Source organism: Zeus faber, assembly GCF_960531495.2.
Source record: "Zeus faber genome assembly, chromosome: 18".
Lineage (NCBI taxonomy): Eukaryota > Metazoa > Chordata > Actinopteri > Zeiformes > Zeidae > Zeus > Zeus faber.
This window is the reverse complement of record NC_137210.1, coordinates 3,305,404-3,328,057: the sequence shown is the minus strand read 5'-3', so window position 1 is coordinate 3,328,057 and position 22,654 is coordinate 3,305,404. Positions and strand designations below refer to the sequence as shown.

The 22,654-nt window shown below is 41.9% G+C and overlaps 1 protein-coding gene across 1 annotated transcript in view; it reads right to left on the bottom strand.

Moving 5' to 3' along the window:
• Positions 1-22,654, bottom strand: part of lrp1bb (low density lipoprotein receptor-related protein 1Bb) — a gene marked incomplete at both ends in the record, with an annotated part of 302,444 nt that overhangs the window by 209,305 nt on the left and 70,485 nt on the right. Inside the window, one exon of the mRNA XM_080019511.1 lies at positions 19,705-19,827. Within this exon, the coding sequence (XP_079875637.1) occupies positions 19,705-19,827 (123 nt within the window). The remainder of the gene's footprint in view (positions 1-19,704; positions 19,828-22,654) is intronic.

Here is a 22,654-nt window from a genome sequence, read left to right as displayed (position 1 = left end):
TGCTAGCGGGAAGTCATTTTCTTGGTATCTCTTCTTGGTTTGGATACACAGCAGTGTGTATGGCTATCTGCTAAATGGCATTGTTATATAAACCCTGGCCCAAACAAATTGTATGAATTGTAATGCTGTAATAATGTCATTACTCGTCAGAGGCAATGTGCAACTTGTGCCGTATTCAGGAAAGAAAAAAAATCCAATGCTTCTATGGCAACATAGTTAACTTGCTGAAATGTATTGGAACGATTTGAGTTCATTACAGCATTATCTGTCACTTCTGAGACATAGGGCAGCACATCTCTGGAGTGTTAAATAAAGCTCCAGCTCTATATGTTCTGCTTTCTAAATGGCATAGTGACCTAGACACTAAGACTTTTCACAGGAACCTCTTTTTTTCCTTGGCAACCTTTAGGTATTTGACATTTGAAGCGATGAACTCAGCCAGAGAGAACCTTTGCAAGATATCTGCCTAACCCCAGAAAAAGAGGCAAATTGTTCAGGAGTGAAAGGTTTTCAGAAAAAGAGGCAAATAGTTCAGGAGTGAAAGGTTTTCACAGTTGATGACGCATCTGTGTTATTATGTGTTATTATTATGCTTCACTCCTCTCTGACGGCGGTTTCCAGGTGAGGGTGCTTCTAGTGTCTGATATGATCTAGATGAACGCACCAGTACGGCGGCACGGTGGCACAGTGTTGCTCAGAACTGTTGCCTTTCTGTGTTGAGTTTGCATGTTCTCCTCGTGTTTGTGTGGGTTTCCTCTAGGTGCTGAGGTTTCCTCCCACCATCAACAACAGGGGATGGTGGCTCAGGCGGTAGAGCTGGTGGTCTAGTGATCTAAAGGTCGCTGGTTCGACCCCAGGCTCCTCCTGCTAGCAGGCTGTAGTGTCCTTGAGCAAGACAATTAACCCCTCATTGCTCCTGATGGCTGCGTCCCTCGGTGTTTGAACAATTGTAAGTCGCTTTGGATAAAAGCGTCTGCTAAATGACTAAATGTAATGTAATATAATCAAAAGACATGTATGTTAGGGGTTAATACCACTGACAGTGCCCCTGACCAAGACACTGGAGTTGGCACTGCACTGCGTCTGCCCACTGCTCCTAGGTTTAGAATGGGTCAAATGCAGAGGTCAAATTTTGTTGTAACCTATTTGTACAATGACAATAAAGACTGTCTTCTTCTTCTCAGTAGCCATAAGAGTATAAAAAGACTCGCTTGTAAATCCGAGATTATTGGTCTCAACACCACATGAGAAATATTTGGAAGTGGTAAGCAATTTGAATGTGCATTGCTGTTCTATTGCTCTTGTCTCTCATAACAGCATAAACATGCCCTTAAGCCAGATATTTCTCCCAGGAACCACTTAGACAGCCACTGAATAGCCGACAATTGATGACAACAGTTATACCCGGCACCAGTGTTCTAAGCACCAGCTATTCTGAGGGAAACATCAGCATTATTTAAAAGATTTTCTAAAGTCAAAGAACATTGCCAGTTTAACAAGTTTCACTTTAGATATGAAAAAGAGCAACGTAAAATGTGAAAAGAGACCTCATACTTTGATCGATTAAGTCTTTTGGATTATGGCAGGGGATAACAACAGTGATACATTTTGCTTGCAAGGTTTATGAAGCATGGACGCCAGTCGTATTAAGTTTTTCCTTGGAGCAACATATTATGTGCTTCTAACTCTGCAAAGCCTCAGTGGGTGAAGATGCAAGTTGTCAGTTGAGAGCAGGCAGGGCTACATTGAAGCACATCTTGTCAGATTGTAGGCTTAGTCTAGGCCAGGGTTGGTACACTTAGCATCATAAAGTTCTTAAGCCTTTGACAGGTGTAACTGAAAGCAAGCACAATTACAATTACAACAATTGGCTTTGTAAGAGAGAGAGAGAATGTCACAGCACAGGCTCCTAGTAGGAACGTTGGAAAATTGGATATGGCAAGGGACTGGAAATTGTGGGCAAACGTTGGTGTACAACTCACCATTCTACAGATAATTGTGCCCACTACCTTGAGACCCGACACAGTGCTGTATTCAGCAAGGGAGTGAATTGTGTCTCTCATTGAGTTATATCTTTGAAAACCTTTGAGAGAAAGAAGTTATATTATACATATTTGGGAGCTGAAGCAAGGGATTGTGGCCGGCAGGCACATGTTACACCAGTAGAGATAGGGTTTTAAGATTATGTAGCTGAATAAACGTATGTGCTACTTATGTTACAATTTGGTATTTGTGTGAACCAGCTGAAAAGGCTAGTCAGTGGCTGTAGATGAGAAGGAAACAGATCAGTTGGGGAGGTAGCTCTGAAGACTTATGATATGCGTGGGATGGATATTAGCCAACAGGAAGTATGGACCCGGCACAAGTGAGAATGCATTATTGGTGCCAGTGGGTTTAGTGACTGGACAGACCTAGACAGCATTATGTGGTGGTAGCTAGCAATGGGTGGTAGCCAGCAAGGACGTCTGTGCAGAATTGGTCACTGGTTAGTCACTGAGCAAGCCCGTACAGAATTGGTAGTGTTAATTAGGGACTGAGGGGAGCAACTGAGGACACTTGTGCATTGCTGGTGGTTATAGTTAAGGATTGTCAGTGTGCATGTACAAACAGAATAGAACTAAGCAGAAGGTGCCAGATGACAGTATGGGGTGCTGGGATTTTGGGCATGCCAGAATTCATTGTTGAGCCTGGCGGAGGTATACTGGGTCAAATTAAACAAAATATCTGTGAAAGAGGATACCTACCTCAGTGAAACACTTTAAACTGGCACTTGCAGTTGTATTTGCAGTGTGGTAGCCAACTAAGCAATGTCTGAGGTATTCTGCTTAAGCATAGGGACAGGCTGTGAAGTTGTGTAGTTCGACTAGGGTTCTGTAAGTATTTATTTATTTATTTTCAAGTTCAAGTTCAAGTTCAAGTTCAAGTTCAAGTTCAAGAGACTTGTATACTTTATTAATCCCTCTGGGGGAAATTAGGTATCCCCTGCATTAAATGCATGCAGGATGGGTCAAATATTGACCCATCCTATACCTAGGATGGGAGGAGCATGAAACTCATCCCAGAAAGGACCTGGGAGGGCTGGGATTCAAACCCAGGACCTTCTTGCTGTGGGACAATGTGACACCTAATCATCAACACAAGGGATTTGACATCAGATCCTGTGTGTTATTGTATGGCAAGATTGGCAATCAATCAAGCCAAGCTCAAGCTAGACAAGAGATTTGCTTTTGACAATGATCACCATGTCAGAAATGGGAAAAATCAATGCACATTGTGTTTCACAACTCAAAATGAAGTTCCCCATGAATCAGGGAGGAGTTGAAATGTCAATAATAAGCATCAAAAGAACCGATCCATGTGCCGCTTTGCAGCTTTATGTTTTAAAAGAAATACAAAAGAAACAAAAGGCTATTGTGGGCTGTATGAGCTGTCTGTCTTCCAAAAAAGAACTGGAGATAATGAATCTTTTCAGCTAAAGTGCATAAACCATTTCAAATGATGTGCCTAAATGTATTCCTAAACATTTGCAATGTAAAATGAATGGCAAGAGAATGTCTTGCCACGGCTCAAAAACCCCCTCCTCTATTTGACATTTCAATCTATTAATATTCAGTGTTAATATTCTTGCACAGTGTGCTGATGGTCTGTTGTTGTCCCGTTGATGTGTCTCGGGACATCAGCATTGCTATGCCACTATTCTTTGACTATGTTGCACTTCCCAGTACAGAAATGTTCAGCCATCATTTCAGACTGCCATATCACCTAGGACACTGGAATCGTGTCTATGATAGCAAAGATGTGTGCAGATTACATTTGTGTAGGCCAACATGAAACAAGGTGTCCTTGATCCTAAACATCATAACACATTACTTTTATGACTCAATAGCATCAAGCTTTATTGCTACGAAAATTAAAAATAATTTTACAGCCATCTGTATTTTTCTAAGCAGAGAGTTGTTCTTTCCCATTTGTGTGTTGATGTGAGAAAATGTGCTGCGATTATATTTTTTGTCTCAGGTTTGCCATCAACAAATGAATGTCTTCCTAAAATCTGTGCTGGCAGATTGTGTTTTCATATTGATAGCTGTTTATATGCAAATTGTCACTATTCTTCTTATTCTATTTGACAAAGAGGGCTGCAAGAAAGCACTTAATGGCTATGTTTTGGCAAAATAATGATAAGTGGCTGCTTTTAAGGAATGGAGACAACCTGTCTGAAGCACTTTCATTGAAACATTTATGACAAATGTTTTTTTTCTTTACTTTTGTTATCCAAGGGCTACATATGCCATTATCCAAATGCTTACAAACACTGTTCAATAACATATTGATTGATAATTGATAAATCCCAGGTATACTTTTCATCCATTGTGTACCCATTTTGTACCTTGTATACATCTATAATTATGAATAGTCATAGTCCGTACAGAAAAAAAAGGTGTCATTTTGTGCACATGGTGACTTTAAACCACACATACCTGTCATCTAGTGGAATGAACTGAGCTTTTGACCGAATTTCTATTAGCAAGGCCACCAACACTGAACCATGCGTGTGAGTGGAAGGACGTCATTTGTATACAGATTACAATAGGGTTTGCATGCTCCTGAACTCTGCAACATGGGTATTTACTTTCATCAAACTTTCAATGAGGATTCTGTGTGTGTGTGTGTGTGTGTGTGTGTGTGTGTGTGTGTGTGTGTGGTGTGTGTGTGTGTGTGTGTGTGTGTGTGTGTGTGTGTGTGTGTGTGTGTGTGTGTGTGTGTGTGTGTGTGTGTGTGTGTGTGTGTGTGTGTGTGTGTGTGTGTGTGCGTGCGTGTGTGCGTGTGTGCGTGTGTGCATGCCTGTGTGTCTGTATTTGTTTTATTAAAACCCCCATGTATTCTGCACTGCATATATTTCACATAATTGCCATCACAGGCAGAAATGAGCATGCATGCAAAACAGTCTGCCTTCCACCTGCCTTGTTGCTACTGTAAATGTTGCAATCCTACCAGGCAGTTTTCATTCCATCTGAGAGGCAAAGGCTCTGTTTATGTTGATGTTTATGTCTATCTAACCTGAAAAACCAAACAGAATATATTGTTTTGAAAATATCTGTTAGGAATGATAAATCATTCTGAAAAATCATTCTCTCTTGTGTATTTCAAAAAAATTGAGAACTACACAGCCATGTATCGACATTGAACATTGGAACATGTAAAACAAAGGCATTTCTGTTTGCCTTGTAAACAAAAACGTGGAATTTGGAATCAAACACCAAGCAATACCGTCGCGGTCTGCTCGTCGTGAAATTAAGTGTCGCGGTGTCGGGATTTGAACGGTTCTGTGAGCAAGAGCCTCAGCAGATCTGACAAGAGCTGCACTCCAGACGCATCGTACAAACAAACAGCGAAAAGGCCAATTGGAAAACAGCGACATAATTAGTCAATGGAGATATTTTTGTGACCGACCATTATGCAAATTATGATGTAATTGTTTTGGGACCGACTTCAAATGAATAATACATAAATTGCAGTGAGGCTGCAGTTAATGTTCACTGGAAACAATTATCTTTTTTCTTTTAGTATAATGGGCAGCGCTGCATTCAATCCCCCCCACCCTTTTCATGTGAGAAATATATACCCCACAAGTTAACTAAACGCCTCCCGACCAGAGTGGAGTGGCTTGCCTTGAACCAAACCAATTTCCATCGTCATCAGCCCTGCAATAAAGCAGTGACAAGTTTTTTGACTACGGGAGGCTCAGGAAGCGCTCAAAATGAAATATCCGTTCAATGGCGTACAAGGCAATTTCATTATCTGTCCCTCAAACAAAAGAGAGGAACTGTGCTGGCCTCTTGGCTTTGGATTATTCATTAAAATGCAACCGTCTTAGACGCAATCCTTGACCTTTGGTTTTATTTATTGATCATGCGGTAGTAAATAAGACTTTCTTTTTGTTGCCTGAAGACATCTTTAATGAGCAGTACGACCAGAGTTAGTGAACATAAACAGTCAGGGGGAGGATGTAGAATCTTCTCCAAATAACCTCTGGCGACGTCCTCGAAATTACTGCCGGAGTGCCTGTATCGAGTGGCTATAGTAAATGATGCTCATACACCCTTTCATCCATCTATTCCATTCATCATGATTGGTAATCAATAACAGATAAATAAGCCTGGCATTGGTAATGAATGACAAATAGGTGGGGCTGTGAAAGGGGCAAAGACAGCTTCCTGTCATTACTCTCAGCGCAACCGTTTGCCAAACCTCATTTGTGTCTCTTCTGATCAAACAAGAATAAACACTATTCTCATGACCTCTGTTGCCCATCGAAATGCTTGCAGCACTGTTCCTGTGAAACACCACAGGGCTTTCTGGTTCATAGGTTTGCAAGAAAACATATCATTCATTAATACACTGTTGTCGAAATGTGTTAAGATTTTGTGAATATAAGCCTTAATATCTCCTCTTGCAGGGCCAAGGTGACCTCTCTGCTGCTGGAAGTCGGCGTTCCGATGTGTGTAGTAGATGTGTGTCTTGACTATCCGGAACAAAATAGTGCCTTGTCAATGGTTTCAGAGTTTTTGCCTGACATAACAAATGCACACTTATTCTGTTCCATGTAGTACTTTGTGACACAATTTTCAGAGGTGTAATGGTAGACAGATCATTGACAAACCCACTGAATTTTTTTGGCTCAGAACAGAATGAAAAGAAATCTATAGGCCTAGACTTAAACCTAGTGCAAATGACCTCTTGCGCAAGAATGGTTGCTTCACAATGCGTATTTTCTTTAATTTTAACGGTTGTAATAAATAACATTGAGAGAGTATCTCAACTATTGACAACCACAATAATTGTCACCAGACATTGTCACAGAAACTCTCAAAAGAAAGTCAATTTTAAAAATGTGATACCACTATGCTGTTGACACAGGCTCTAATCTTTTTCTACCTATATTCTATTTTAATTCTACCTACTACTTACGCTAATTAACTCTGTATGTTTCACACATTCGTTTGGACATCTGACAGCTCATGACAACACAGTTGCCTTTGATGCGCTTCCGACCACTTCCAACATTATGCTTTGGATGTACCGCAACAATCACAAAAAAAATAATTCTAAATAAAATTGGACCATACAAACAATCAAAAATGTTAAACAATGCATTAGGACAAATGTGACTATGCAGAGTTTACTGTTTTCGAAAAGGAGATTTGACATGTTATTTAAGGCATAAATGTGTGCCCCATTGGACTGCATTTAAGCACAGAAGCTGCAGCAGAGTGGCACATTTCTCTATAAAAAAGCTTTCAGAGAGGTTGTGTGATGAACGATAAATTATGGAAACCAATATTTTAATTAGAACCAGGTTGCAAAATCGCAAACCTATCCTTTAACCAGATTGCAGCTGGAATACACCGATCAGCCACAACAATAAACACCACTGAGAGGTGGGTGAATAACATTGGTCATCTTGTTCCGATGGCACCTGACAAGGAATGGGATATATTAGGCAGCAAGTGAACAGTCATTTCTTGAAGTTGATGTGTTGGAAGCAGGAAAAATGGATGAGCGTAAGGATCTGAGCCACTTTGACAAGAGCCAAATTGTGGGGTCAATGGGTCATGGCATCTGCAAAACGGCAGGTCTTGTGGGTGTTCCCAGTAGGCAGTGATTAGTACCTACCAAAAGTGGTCCAAGGAAGCACAGCTGGTGAACCGGCGAGAGGGACATGGGAGCCCAAGGCTCATTGATTTACATGGGAAACTAAGTCCAGCCCATCTGGTCAGACCCCACAGAAGAGCTACTATAGCACAAATTTCTGAAAAAGTTAATGCTGCTATGATAGAAAGGTGTCAGAACACACAGTGCATCACAGCTTGCTGCGTATGGAGCTGACCCCTGTCCACTGCCAAAAGTGCCGACAATGGGCATGTGAGCATCAGAATTGGACCATGTAGCAATGGAAGAAGGTGGCCTGATTTGATGAATCATGTTTTCTTCTCCATCATGTGGATGGCTGGGGTTAGGGTCCGATCCGATCGAGCATCTGTGGGATGTGCTGGAACAACAAGCCTGATCCATGGGGGCCCCACCTCACAACTTCCAGGACTTAAAGGTTCTGCTGCTAACGTCTCGGTGCCAGATACCACAGGACACCTTCAGAGGTCTTGTGGAGTCTATGCCTCGACGGGTCAGAGTTGTTTTGGTGGTACGAGGGGGAGCTACACAATATTAGTTGTTATTATTGGTGGTCCATTATCAAATACAAGTGAGCTAAATTTAAAATAGTGAAGCACAAAACCTTTGTTCGAGATATGGCTGCCTCAATGGATTAAATAGTCACTTTGGATAAAAGCATGTGCAGAATAATAAGCACCTCAGAATAAGACTAACATTGGTTTGAGGCAGTAGTAATCTTACTGATACAACCTTTAAAAGGAATTAACCATCGAGTCATTTCATTGGTTTCCTGTCTCTTTGTTTTCATTGAGACTAATCACCACTGCCATCGCACAATTAAAGGGAAGGTCTTTGCAAAACCACACGTTCATGGCATCCTGCAACAAGCAACTCATGCCCTTTGCGTTTAATTTATCTGTGCTAAAATATTTCTACAGGAAAAAACAAATTTTACTGAATCAACCCATCGTTTACAACAGAGATCCTTCGCGAGGTGATTGTTTCAGTTGTCTTCAGTTATAACTTGTGAGTCTTTCTACCGGTGTACATCTCCGTTGAGGGTAGTGTGGGCTTTAGTACTTTGATGCTACACTAGGGCTTCATGACAGCCAGCGTGTCGGGGTTTTAAAGTCTGCTCTCTCTTGGTGCTTGAGGTGACAAGCGCGGGAATGCTGTCCTTTACAATGCTCACCTTGTAGAGAAAGCAGGCGGGAGAGATTGAGAAAATGCAAAAAGGTAATATACTGTATATCAGTGAGCAGCTTGCGGTTGGGGGTTGGTGGCGGTCGGGCTTAGCAGGAAGAACGACCACGACGCCAGTGTAAGCTCCTCCACCCGACGTCACTTCATTCCTGGGTGAGAGTGAGCACGAGTGACACCCGTTGGTGGGGGGAACTAATCACACCTCCATCAGACGAATCCTACAATATAATCTGCTCAGCTGCTGAAGAAGCTGAGGTAGCTGTGTGTCTTGCAGGTGTGTGTGGTGAGGGTTTATGAAAGCATGCGATACGACCATGGACAAGGTGGTCCGGCACCTCTTGTCAATATGGAATAAAAAAATACTAATAAAAGAGGGGGTTGCAGCAGTGGCGATGTCAAAAGCATGTCGTGGGTTGGCAGGACTGCGTGGCACAGGAGGTATAGCTGGCCATCCAGTAATTAGAGGATTCCTGGTTCAATCCCCAGCTTCTCCCAGTCTTCTCCCTGGCAGCGCACTGAAGTGTCCTTGAGCAAGACACTGAACCCCTAACTGTTCTCAAGGACCAGGTGTGCGCCTTGCACGGCTTCCGCCGCCATAGGTGTGTGTGAATGTGAGGCACATATTGTAAAGTGCTGTAAGATGTCACATGATTCAAAAGGTGCTACATAACATGCAGACCCTTTACCAGTAATCGCACATATGTTCAGAACCGAAAAAAGTTACACATCATATTTGCTCTGTTTGCATCCCACCTACCAGCTCCCACAGGCGAGCAGATGGCTTTAGCACGAGGACACATTTCTTGCTCCTAAATGAAAACCCTTATTTAAGAGCTCCAACGCCTCAGAAACCAAACCAGCCTTTCCCCCTGGATGCAACAGTGGGGAGCGATTCATATTGCGGCTGACAGGACGGCATGCGTGACAACACTAAGGCGTTTGATCTCGAACGACATGGGGTCGTCAAAGGCCCGACCTGGAAACCAAACACGACGACAATTAACCCCGTCAGGAGAACTCCGACAGCCGTACGTTAACGATGCATCACAATCGAGACGATAACGTTTGTCTGCAGATTACATCACGCCTCCGGCAAATCCCCTGTCAGAACCCTCAATATGCAGAACGCTTCGGTGGAGGACAAAGCAACGCACAACATGGAGGCCGGATCGCGCGCGATTTGGCGATGTGTTCATTGATGGTGAGGAAACTGAGCATTCTCCAAGAAGTAACGCATGACAAACGACAAACGTAGATAAAGCGTCAGAAAGTATGAGCAATTCTACAGCAGAAATGAACCGTTTGCTTGTTTCCTCTGACGAGTCGACAGAAGAGATGCAGAAGAGAGAGGGAGAGGGCTATGGGCAAGGGGGAAGTCAGCATTACATAACGCAAAAGAAGCCGTCCTTCAGCTCAATAACAAGGTGCTACGCAACATTACCCCCTAAACCTCCATCCTGGCGTGGCCTATTCTCCCGGGGACCCGACACATTTGTGATACGTTTATTTCAATATGGGCATTGCCAGATAAAATACCCTGCAGGATGCTGATCGGCAGACCCAAATACACGGAATATAGTTCCTGCCGCTTGATCGCAGATGGGCCCCGAGTATTCTCAGCGGCCCCCGAGTGCTGCTTGCACATGTTGTTTTTTCCCTGACTGCTTCTAGATGTTTCATTGGTATTGTGATTTCAAATTTTACCCAATTCAATGTAAACACCAAATAAACTTCTCATTCGAATAAAACAAACAATACAATTTTGAGATGATCCACAAATACTCTAATGCTAAAATTATAATTTTCATATTCGAGTCTACAGCAATGTGTTGAACTTAAAAAAATGTTATAAATGATGCCGTTCTGTTCATATCACAATTGATTTTGCAATGATTAACAGCATTAAAGTTAGAATGACGGAAAGAATGGCTGATCTGATTTTCAAGAATGCATGTTCCATTATTTTATGAAATGGAATTTACTGTAAAAATACTTCTATAAATTGCTTGCTTTAAGGGATTCAAAAAAACATAACCCTGAAATATGAATGATGCAATGCTGTGGTTTTGTGGGTTAAAACCTGGAATCTATATATTTTATTATGTACCGTATTTCCTCAAATATAAAGCGGTAGTCCAATATGAACCGGGGCTCTAATAAATGCCGGGTGCTCGGTCTACACAAACAAATAAAAGCCTGCTTCAAATACAGACCGGGGGGGGGGGACTGATAGGAGCTGCGGCTCTGTTACAATGCCGAGCTTTGCTCTCAAACAAAGCAAATAAAAACACTGTGTTTTTATTGTACATGTATTTAATTTACTGCATTTCCTACTGCTGTGTAGGAGATTGCTTCTTGGGGCAAATATCCCACTCTGAGCGCTCTCGCTCTCCAGCGTTCCAAGCAGGAAGTGATGCGTTCAAGCCGAACTCGGAAAAATGTAATTCCCCCCGTCGCCCACCACCACAAGTGCGACTTTTAGGGTAGCTACTAACTCTCTCTTTTTTCACCATACATGTGTTTGCATGGCATGGCACCCATGCCACCCACCCATTTCATTTAAAATCCATGCTAAAATATAATCAAATTTACTATTAAACGGAAGGAATTAGATATAAAAGCTTGCCTCAAATATACAGTAGTCCTGCTTCCAATCAAGGCCTGGTACCCTCTGTAATTGAAAATAGAAGCCCGGGTAAATAGAAGCCCGGGTCACTATTTGAGGAAATATGGTGTGTGTGTATATATATATATATATATATATATATATATATATATATATATATACACACACCATATTTCCTCAAAAAGTCTCACTCACTCTTTCTTTTCAGAAAGAGTGAGTGAAAGCAGTTCATAAAAAAAAGAAATATGGAAATATATTTCCAAATATGGTGTGTGTATATATATATATATATATATATATATATATATATATATATATACACACACCATATTTCCTCAATATATTTCCATATTTCTTTTTTTTATGAACTGCTTTCACTCACTCTTTCTGAAAATTTGAACGCGAAAGAGAGCGAGAGGGAGCTTTGTATCTCTCAAAAAAATCTAAACGTAAATGTTTCAGTGAAAAAATATATAAATACAAATGAATGAAGTTAACCTAAAATAAAACCTTTTAAATACTACTTAAATAAACAATATATATATGTATAAAAACAAAAAATTGTTATAGAAAAATGTAAATGTTGCAGTCAAGAATATATATATATTTTTACTTTCGGCTATCTTCACATGTGTGTGTGTATATTATACACACACACACACGTGTGTATAAGTGTGTATGAGCCTAAAGTTAAAAAGGAATAGATTTTAAGCATTCAAATGTATTATATATGGTATATATATCATATAAAATATGTATATAAGGTATATGTATATACTGTATAAATAAGTGAAGACCTCTCCCTCCCTCCCTCTCTCTCTCTCACTCTCTTTCTGTCTCACTCTCTGGGAGATGTGCCCTCCTCTCAACATGAGGGAACAAATTGTGGATACCCCTGGAGAGAGGTGTCTTTGAACAGTTCCTGGCCCCTGCGACGAGCGCCATGAGAGGCGACGAGATCAACATCGACATCAATGCTGATTGGGTCGAGCCAAGTTGCAGTCATCAAACGCGGTGGGGACGACACTCTGTGACCTCAGGTTTTTTCCCCCACAAGGCAGCTGCTGACCTTATTTATTGTCCCCTTCTCCGGGGGTGACAATTCAATCAAGGAATTCAGTGCGGGGTCACTGCATTTCTGCCGGCGAAATTCGCATCGGCCGCTGAGACGAGACAAAGTCGCGAAAACACTTTTCATGAATGATTCGTGGGTGGCTTTTGAGTTATCAGACACTAAGGTTAGCGAGCCGTGAGGCATACACCATGAAAAATAAGGGAAATCTACGGTGGTCCTGAGAGTTCAACGCACTGCAACTAAAGAAAGCACATGCAAATAGACAAAACACAAGCAAATGACGAAAAACGCAAGCGCATTAACAGAAAACACAAATGCATTAACAGAAAACACAAATGCATTAATAGAAAACACAAATGCATTAACAGAAAACACAATCACAAAACCACATGACGGAAGTGAGCCACATGATAGCGGAAGTGAGCCACACCAGATGCATGGATTTATCTGCAGTAAAATATAGTAAACTAAATTATTTAGTGTCTGTGATTAGATATAAGAAATAATAGTAGTAGAAGTAATAATCTGGAGCCGCAACTATCACAGACCAATCGCGCCACACGAGACCACCATGTCCGAATCCTCCATCTGCTTCCTTCATGCAATTAATAATTTGGAAAATAAACTTTTATATCAATTCGGTTTTTTATTTAAGCCATTTAAGTGTGATGTTCCATAAAAAATGGCTTCTACCAGCTCTGTGATAGTGTTGTGAAATTCGTGAAGATTCAAATATTTTGGGTGAAAAGGGGGATACCACTGCGAATGTGATTCTGAATCACGTTCACTCGCAATTGACTGAGAGCTCGACTGAACTGACTGATGAATGCATAGTTTCAAGGAAGTCATTCAGTTCATTTCGTTCACCCAAAAGATTTGAATCGTTCACAAACCTCTTTAATGGCTTCAATAAAAAATGTGGATTGATATGACCATTTATTTTCTATTCAGTAATTGCATGGAAGAAGCAGATGGAGGATTTGGACATGGTGGTCTTGCGTGGCACAATTGGTCTGTGATAGTTTCGGCTCCAGGTTGTTACTGTTACATGTTAATATATAATTACACACACAAAATAATGTAGTTGAATGAATTTTATTTCAGATAAATCAGTGCATCCGGTGGGGCTCACTTCTGTCATCGCGTTGCTCACTTCCGTAATGTGGTTTTGCCACTGTGTTTTCTGTTAATGTGGTTGTGTTTTTCGTATTTGCAAATTGTTTTGCATCGTATGCAGTTCATTCGACACATCTGGATTTGTAGCATTTGTAAATGCTGCCCATGTGCTGTCATATTGGTGAAGATGTTAGCTTGTGTTTTGTCTATTTGCATGAGTTTTCTTAAGCTGCAGGGTGTTGAGCTCTCAGGGCCAAATCTAAATGTGAGCAGAATGTAAAAGCAAATTTGCTTTGAACTTTGGTTTTTGTTTTGATATTCAGTGCATGAGGAATACATGATTCCTAGGTAGCCTACAGTAGCCTCGATGACAACGCACAAATGAGCAATTTGACAAGCCTAGCCTCATTGTGACGCACACATATGCCCTGCAATCTGTAAAATACCACCTACACTTTTGCCGTTGCACTCCACTTTTCAACCCTTTATTACCGGGTCCTATTATCAATTATAACTGTTCATAGCACAACCTCACTGAATGCTTTACCATCGAAAAACCTACCACTCTGCTGCAGCTTTTCACTGTGCTTCAATGCAGTCCAGTCCAATTGGGCAAACGTGAGCTTCCCATTTCAAAAAACGGGAAGCTCACAATGTTGTCAGATGGACGGTCTATATATGAAAAAATGAATACTCACAAGCCGTGCATTTTTTTCTTTTGCACTTCTGCAAATCAGCTTTTTTGGCTATACCCTTACCAACATAAGGAAATAGAAATGGGAAGTTGCACCACTTACAAATGGCACCCTACATTTTAATAAGGCCTGGGCCGAAAAATAGTAAACCTATCCTTTCATTAAATAGCTGTTTTGCTGGATCAATGGATCAGAGGTTGAGTGGGTTAACATTTACTTAGCCTCTTGGTAAAGGGAAAGGAAGGCAGCAGTCCCTTCCTGACGGAGGCAGAGCCAGGAGCAGAGAAAGCCACCACTTCTTTTGTCTCTACAAAGCGGGACTGTCTCATTATCTCGCTTTTTCTTTTTGAAAATAAACGGCGATATAAACCGATATATATACTGAAATGCAAGTGAAGACGATTTCACACCGGGCTTAATACCGCGCGCCATTATTGTATTCCTGTATGTGCTCGTTCAGTGCACATCAGCCTATATAAAAGGGTTTATTTTTGCGCAGGTTTTGGAAGCTTTTGCTGTTTATAAGCTAGAAGAATCCCCCCCCTCCTTCTGTTTGTGGCGCTGAGCTGATCTAATTCCCCTTTCTATCAATACATAATCCATGATAATGTGCTGTGTCGAATTCCCAGGATGAATATGCAAGGTTTTTCTCTCCGCAGGCATTGTAAATAAAATAGAGCCAGCATTAATCGAAATGATAATGAAATACCTTGCAGAGATTAAACGACTTGGCTCACAACAACCTTGGAGAGATCCAATAATTTAGTGCAATATCAGAACATGTCTCAGAGAGAGAGGGAGAGAGAGGGGTAGAGAAAGAGGGCGAGCGAGGGAGGGAGAGAGGGAGAGAGAGGGGGAGAGAAAGAGGGAGAGAGAGAGAGAGAGAGGGAGAGGAAGAGAGAGACCATGGTTGACTGTGAAAGCTATAAAACATAAAAGCCTTTCAAAGCCTTTAGAGAAAAGGCAATTCCAACACAGACACACGGGAACAGCTTATTTGAACGTTATTTACACTACGTCTAAATGTTGTTTGGAGGGGTATTGTTTAAGGCTGAGGTTTGTTTCTCAAGCTCAGCAAAAAGGTTTGGATTTGGTTAGATTAGCACTTTATCCATTCCTTTGGGGAAGTTAGTTAAATACACATACTACTTTAGCGTAAGGGCTTCCTCTCACCTTCAGGGTTCAAGTCAGAATTAAATGAAAATGCACTTTTGGTCTAATGCTTCATGCCAAAAAGAGGAACGTTGATCATTTATTTGATCTTGCCGCAATCATAGCGCTAGTATATTCAGATTTTCCGGTGAATTTTGGTCCGACACTGACGCTGACGCTTTCGGGACGAATGACCCTACTGGTCAGTAGTCATCATAGTACCTTACTTCCACAACATTACTGTCTAGATTTGTCTCAGCAATGGCGTCTAGAAATTCAGATACACACAAATTCAGGTGAGCAACTTCAATTTAGAATCTCTACACAAGTTGCTAAGGGATTCTATAACCAAGACTGAAAGGCTACAGTTTTTTGGGGGCCAATTTGACACCGGAGGGGTCCCTTCATCTTTGCAGCCTAGAGGGTTAACAGACTTAGCACATCCCCGCACCAAGAGAAAAACTGTTGCTTGAGTTGGCAACTGCGTTCGCTAATAAAGGTTGATAATAAAAAACGATATCAGGGAAATGCCTTGTACGAGGGACCTTGCTTAAACATTGACCGTTACACCGGAGAACGTAGCTCACAGCGCATCTCCCAGCAATGCCTGCTTTCATCTCTCGCTCAAACGAAGTGACAGCGAACGGACTGAAGAGTCCAGATTCCACAAGCATCTCCAAAAAAATATGTTTTTTTACTTTTTTGAAATATGAAAAGTGGTCACAATAACAATGTAACCGTAACCGTAATCGTAATATCATTCATGTGAGTAAACGTGAAAGTGAGTGAGAATACCAATTTCACTTGGAAATTAAATGTGACAAAAGGATTACAAATGATTTCAAGCAGCAGATAATGTTTCTTGTATCATCTTCAATGTAAATGTGCTATCCAACTGCATTTTGTCCTTTCCTTTTTTTCCCCTCTGACAAGTTTTCAAATAGTTTTACCGACTAGTGCACAGTGAATTCAACCTTCCAAATACAGTATATACGAATGGCTAGTGGTGTTTTCGTCCTCTCAATTAACAGAACGATTGAATTGATTGACTTTAAAAGTTAAAAACAGAACCAACTCATGAATACAAGAAAGAAGTAGTCAATCAATGAATCGTGGCCCGCATTTTCTAGCCAGTCTTCAAGTTACCTTTCTAACCATTTTATTTTCACTGCTCTCAGTCACCACCTGTTTATAATATTATTTATAGATTCAATGCTTTCAAGTTATCAAGAAGTCTATTCCACACTATTGTATTTCTATACAAGAGACAGCTTTTTCCCGAGAGAGTTTGCGAATCGGTGGATGCGGAGACAGGTCTCACTATCGCTGATTCTGTAATTGTAAGACTACCTGACAGCTGCACCATTCAACATTTTGCACTCCGCCGAGCACAAATTCTGCATCAAAAATACAAAGGTGCAAACCACCTTGCCTAATTTGGAGTGGACCCTTATTTTCTTATAGAACGTGGCGAATCGTTATTGTGATTAATGATCGTGAAACTTTTTATTCCTCGGTTCTCTTAAATCATTCTCATCGTTTGGAGAAGAGCGGTGCTGTGAGACACAATACAGCGTTTCCAAATGACTTTCTCCCCAAACAAATAACATGGAGTTTCGTGGAATCATAGAGAAACTGACGAAAATTGGCTCTTGTGTGATCACACACAGGCCAAAGGCGCCCACTGACGCATGTCCTAACTATTAAAACCTGAATACAATACATGAAGAATGCGAAACCATTACCCTGGTGCTATAGAGGAGACAGACAGATGGACCGAGATAGGTAGCCCTTTGGCCAATGATCATTGTTTTTAATTGTGCTTTAGAAAACAAATTAATTCGACTGAACTTGAGATAGGCAGAGGAGGAATAATTGAAAGTGAAAATACATTTTTCAATTTGGATATTTTTTCAAATGAGTAACATTGACCTTTATCCCTCAAACCGACTTAGGTCAATGTGGTCAAGCCAGTCAATTCTATATTCTAGTTGATGATACACTGGGAAATGTTTTTGGCCATTTTTATGGGCAACGTTGTAATCAAAAGCAACAGAGGAGAAACAAAGTTTAGTTATACACTCGCCAATGACTGAAAGCATCAATTGCCTAAGACATCAGACAAGGAGTTTTGCCCAGATAATGGCCCAATGTATCATCAGTCTAATGCCAGCTGGCACCCAAAACACGAAGGTAGCTCTCGCTGATGCGATCATTCTGTGGTGGAAGCTGCTCCCCAGGGAGGTAAGTTTTGTCCGTGATGGCCAGCAGTTTAGACAGCATCCTTCTCCAGGGGGACATCAAGGGTGATCCCTGAGCTGCGAACCACGCATTATACAACATAGATACAACTTGTCACAAGTAAAAAATGGGACAAGTCGGCCAAGCCAGGCTATTGAAATTATAGTACAGTTAGATAGCTCTCCTAATCCTCCTTAATGGATACACTCCACAATTCCAGAGTAATTTCAGGACTTCTGCAGAGGACGAATGCAAGAAATGTCCCTGAAAAGAAAAGATTGCCACTATTTATGTGGCTGTCCAGCGAGTGCTGGTCATCTATGTAGTCTATTAAATCCCAAATCTCCCTGCTGCTTTCATATTGCCAGAGAAACCAGTGGCTCAGTGAGGCTGTCCCACAGTAACTACACGTACCAGTATTCATTGTGCAGTGGAGATTAGTGTAAGGTCCTGCAAACTGCACCCCTTAAAGCTACAGGCGGCCTGTGGATAGTTACAAATCAATCCGAACGTCAGCAGTCCCAACCAGGTTCTAAAATAATGAAGAAAGAACTAATGGGCGGGAGCGACAACGAACATCCAAATGATACATTGCTGTCGGTCCCCTTCCAAACAAAAAGTGGAACAACCTGGATATTTCTTTGTGGGATTTATTTTGTGCAGTACTGTGACAATACAAATAAGGCGTAATGTCATGAGACTCATGCCAGCTAGAACACAGAGTCATCTACGAGACATTTTTGGTTTAGAAAATGCCACTTTCAAATATGACAGCAGATTAGTGACGATAGTATGGCAAACGGCAAAGTTGTTGAAACTAATCGTGGCCCACTGAGTCAAACAATTTGCAACACAAACACCACCAGAGACTGTAGGCAATCCGCAGCTCCATTTATTAATTTCTGCTATAATCTGACTGATACAGATACAGATATACTGTACTGACCATGGTGGCCTGCATGGAAACTTTCTCTAATTGGACCTACACAATCCAGAAAAACCTTTTTCTCAGAATGTTTGGTGCGAGAAATGATTTCTGAATGTCATTTTGTAAATGTTGTTTAGTTCAGATCCACAATCATAATAAAAACGTTTAAAAGTTGATTCACAAGATTCTGAAGTTTCCCTTAGCCTCAACCTGTGTCAGGGAGTAGCAGAACTAGTAGTTTACCTCAGATTTCAAGTTGGGCAAAGTTAAAGTAGCTTTTAAAGTGAAGTTTTCCCATCAAATGCATTCAGGTAGGATGTACTAACCCTACGTGTTACATTTAGACAGCCCCAGGAACAATAACATGGTTTTACACTGAAGAAAAGGTGCACACGTGCTGTAAATAAATTACCTACGTGCTAAGCAGTAGCAGACATAGCAGAAATGGATGATGACATGGATTACTTTTTATTTTATATTGCTTTTCTGTCGCTTCATTTTTTTAGGGGTTGAGTGATTCGTAGCTAGTTAACATCATTTTCAGAGAAGCATCCCACAGACATGCCTCAACTCCACTGGTGCGGTCAATGGATGATTCTTGATGCAACACTCTTTGGGGTTTGTAGTTGACTGAAGAACTGGGATTTTGTTTAAAGATAATGTTAAGTGTAGGCACCAATGCTCCATCTGGGGTGTTCATGCTTTGCTTTGAATGCTTTGAAATACCCAAATGATGGTTAATGTTGTGGAAGAGAGAATGGGACTTTTATTTCCAGAACCTATTAAACCCTAAAACCTATAATTTCCACCTTTCAGCCCGTTTGCTGAACTCACCTCCCGCAGAGAGACAGAAAGAAGCCAATTTTAGTCTGGAGGTAAGCAACTTCTCTCCGTCTCAAATTGTTTCACATCATAATTATACGTTAGATCGTTTTCTCATTCTTTTGTCACATTTGTGTATGGAGGGAGGGGATAATGGATGGAATGCGCAACTCACAACTGGCGTCTGTTTCGTCGGAGGCGTCGGGGCAGTCGTGTTCGCCATCACAGAGCCAGGCCTCGGGGATGCAGGTGTGCTGATCATGACAGTGAAACTCCCCTACGTCGCACAAGATGTCGTCTGGATGGGAGAAGGGAAACATGGAGAAGATGTAGCATGAGGAGATGGTGTCAGAAAGAAATGAGTGAATGCGGCATGGTTTCCTCAGGAAACATGCGCCAGGCGCAGTAGGGCGAGTGGGATCCAATGAAAATATGTTTGCCGTTGAAATGAGCAGGTCTAGGTGAAATGTGACCACAGCAAATGCTTGTTATAGTTAAAGGGAATCATCCGTCATATTCAGTGGATGTGGGTGCAAAAAAATGTTTTTTCTCACACAAGGTCCTGCACTAGAGCTCTGAGTAAATGCCTTCACAAAACGTGTCACAAAAACGTGAAAACTCTTTGAGAAAAGCTTTACAATCAATACAAAGTCTGTCTTTCTGTCAGTGGCCTATCTTTCACACACACTCCAATTGCTAATTCATCATTTGAACATGAAGCCACCATAAATATTTCTGCCAGAAGATTAGAACGCTGCCAAGGAAGACAGACGCGGAAAGTCGTCCAGGCATTGTGATGGTGACAGCCATTCTCATCTAACAAAGACGTACCGTCCTTCGTGTCTTGGCAAACTATTACAAAGCAGTCCCAGCAAGTTTTCTCTCTTATCCGCCTCCCATCCGCGGGTGAGGGACTTTGATTTGGCGATGAAGGAGGTGGGGAGGCGGGGCACCGAAAGCCGGTCAACTAAAAATGTCATCCCAGCCCGTACTTTCAATAAAGTCGACATCTGTCAAAGTGTTGACATGTTTCCTGCTAGCGGCTGTCAGAGAACTGCGCTCCTCCGTTCCGGGCGCGGTGACACAAGCTTTTTCTAAAAGATTTGACACCGCAACGTGACCTCCCGCCACCTCGCCCCGCACCCGAGGAGAGGTGGTAATTTGTTTTCAGAGCTTAACCCGTGGATGCTCAAACGCTCCCAAACTCCCAAACTCCCCGCCTCCCACTCACCGCTCTCTCTCCCTTTGTCTCGCCCACTCCTCCACGCCGAGTTTCTGGCCCATTAGCGGCGGGAGCGGAGCGAGTGGAGAAAGGCGCGTTTGAACAGCGGGAGTGATAATTCAACGCGCCGCTGCTCTCCGCCCGGGCCGCCCTCCGGCATATTCGCCGCCGAGGGACAAAATCCACAAAAAAGGTCAAACATCTCATCCCATTCTACCTCCTCAATTCCCACTGATACAATCTTGCCAACATCTTGCAATTTCATTATAGGTCTCCCACTGAAATATTCAACGCTCTTCATATGGACGTACTCAACCTCGTGGATCAGGGCGCTCGCCTTTGTTGAAAAGATATTTTATAAAGGTGGGAGCGTTTTTAAAACACTGTTGAGAGCGGTATCTACACTCTACAATCTATTTTTCTATTCCGCATGAATGAAAACAGTGCCGTGCAGCGAGCATGTCTTCCAAAATAAACCCAGAGAAATAAAAAAGCACAACAAGAATTTATTTCCTGGATGAATAGAGTTAAAACAGATGTACTGTATATTGCCGTGTATTAAAAAAATAAGTACTTTCTTTGGCAGTGTTATTAGGCTGAACATGTGGCACAGCTGTACAAAGTCTCAGTGAGTTCAGTCACATTCTCATGCAAAAAAAAACATTGTGGGAAAAGATTTACAAAAAAAAGAAAGCGCTGAGCATAGAGCATCCCTGACAAAAAAATCCCTGACTAACCCTGACTAATGTGAGCTGACGCTAAGATGGCAGAAGTACTGAAATATGAATTAAATCCTTAAATACAAACATTTTTAAAAACGCGAAAGCATTATGGATGACTTTGGTTCGCGGTAGTTTCCTTTGCAAGCCTGGCGAACACTGCACCAAAAACATCTGCAGCAACTGGAGAATAAAAGTGCAATAAATAACAAAAGGAAGACAAGTCCTCGAGCAAATAGAAAACAAAAGAACGGCAGTGTTGAAAATATAAACTGGTAAGTACAAACCATAACATGTGGCACCAAATATTAGCCGCTGAAATATGAAGCCTGCATTATTTTCCATCCTCCCAAAACCGAATGTATCAGTAAACACAACTGGAATGCACAGGCTGCGAGGCGCGCCTGGTTTTGTGAAAGTCGGCGGATGTGTCTCGAGCACCTTTGAAGCTGAATTGATTACCATTAAAAGCAGGAGGGCTGGTGGCTGAGGGGCCGTTTCCTCAGCTGGCAGCGGAAGCCATGAAAGAGATGGCCCCTGGACCTCGGAGCGACTGAGCGGCCCATTGATGTCCTACCTACTTTCATGCCACTCTGCCTTGAAAAGAAAAGGGGCCAAATATGAGTCATTCCCCTGACCTCTTATGTCAATTTCTCTTCCCCTTCAGATCCACCAAAGCACCTCACCCGAACTTGAGTCTCTGCCGACCCTGTGTCTTCTGGATGTCTAAAGAAAAGCCAGAAACATAATGAAAAATATGGAAGGGAACCGGTCTGGGCGGGTTTGAAACGCCACGTTCATTTTGCATGAAAAGAGCACGTACAGCAGAAGCGTGTCGCTGAATGTATCACGCTAAGGTTATTTGAAGATGATTCAGAACAAACAACAAATGGGGGCTATTGACTATTAAAAGAGAAGCACAATACAGCCTTTGGTCGAGCGGAGGGAGAAAAAAAAGAGAGCTCGGTGCTCTTACCATAACAGCGGCGAACATTCAGTGGAGCCGGGCCAGGCATATTATCACGGGCCTCGTTCCTGACATCCAGACGCCGCGGCGAGTACAGTGCCGCGGATCATTAAAGCCGCTGAGCCGTTGAAATGTGCCAGATTATATGCCCAAAACGCTGGAGTGCAACACCAGTGTCATTGTCATCACTGAAATATATTCTGAGAATCCACTGGGT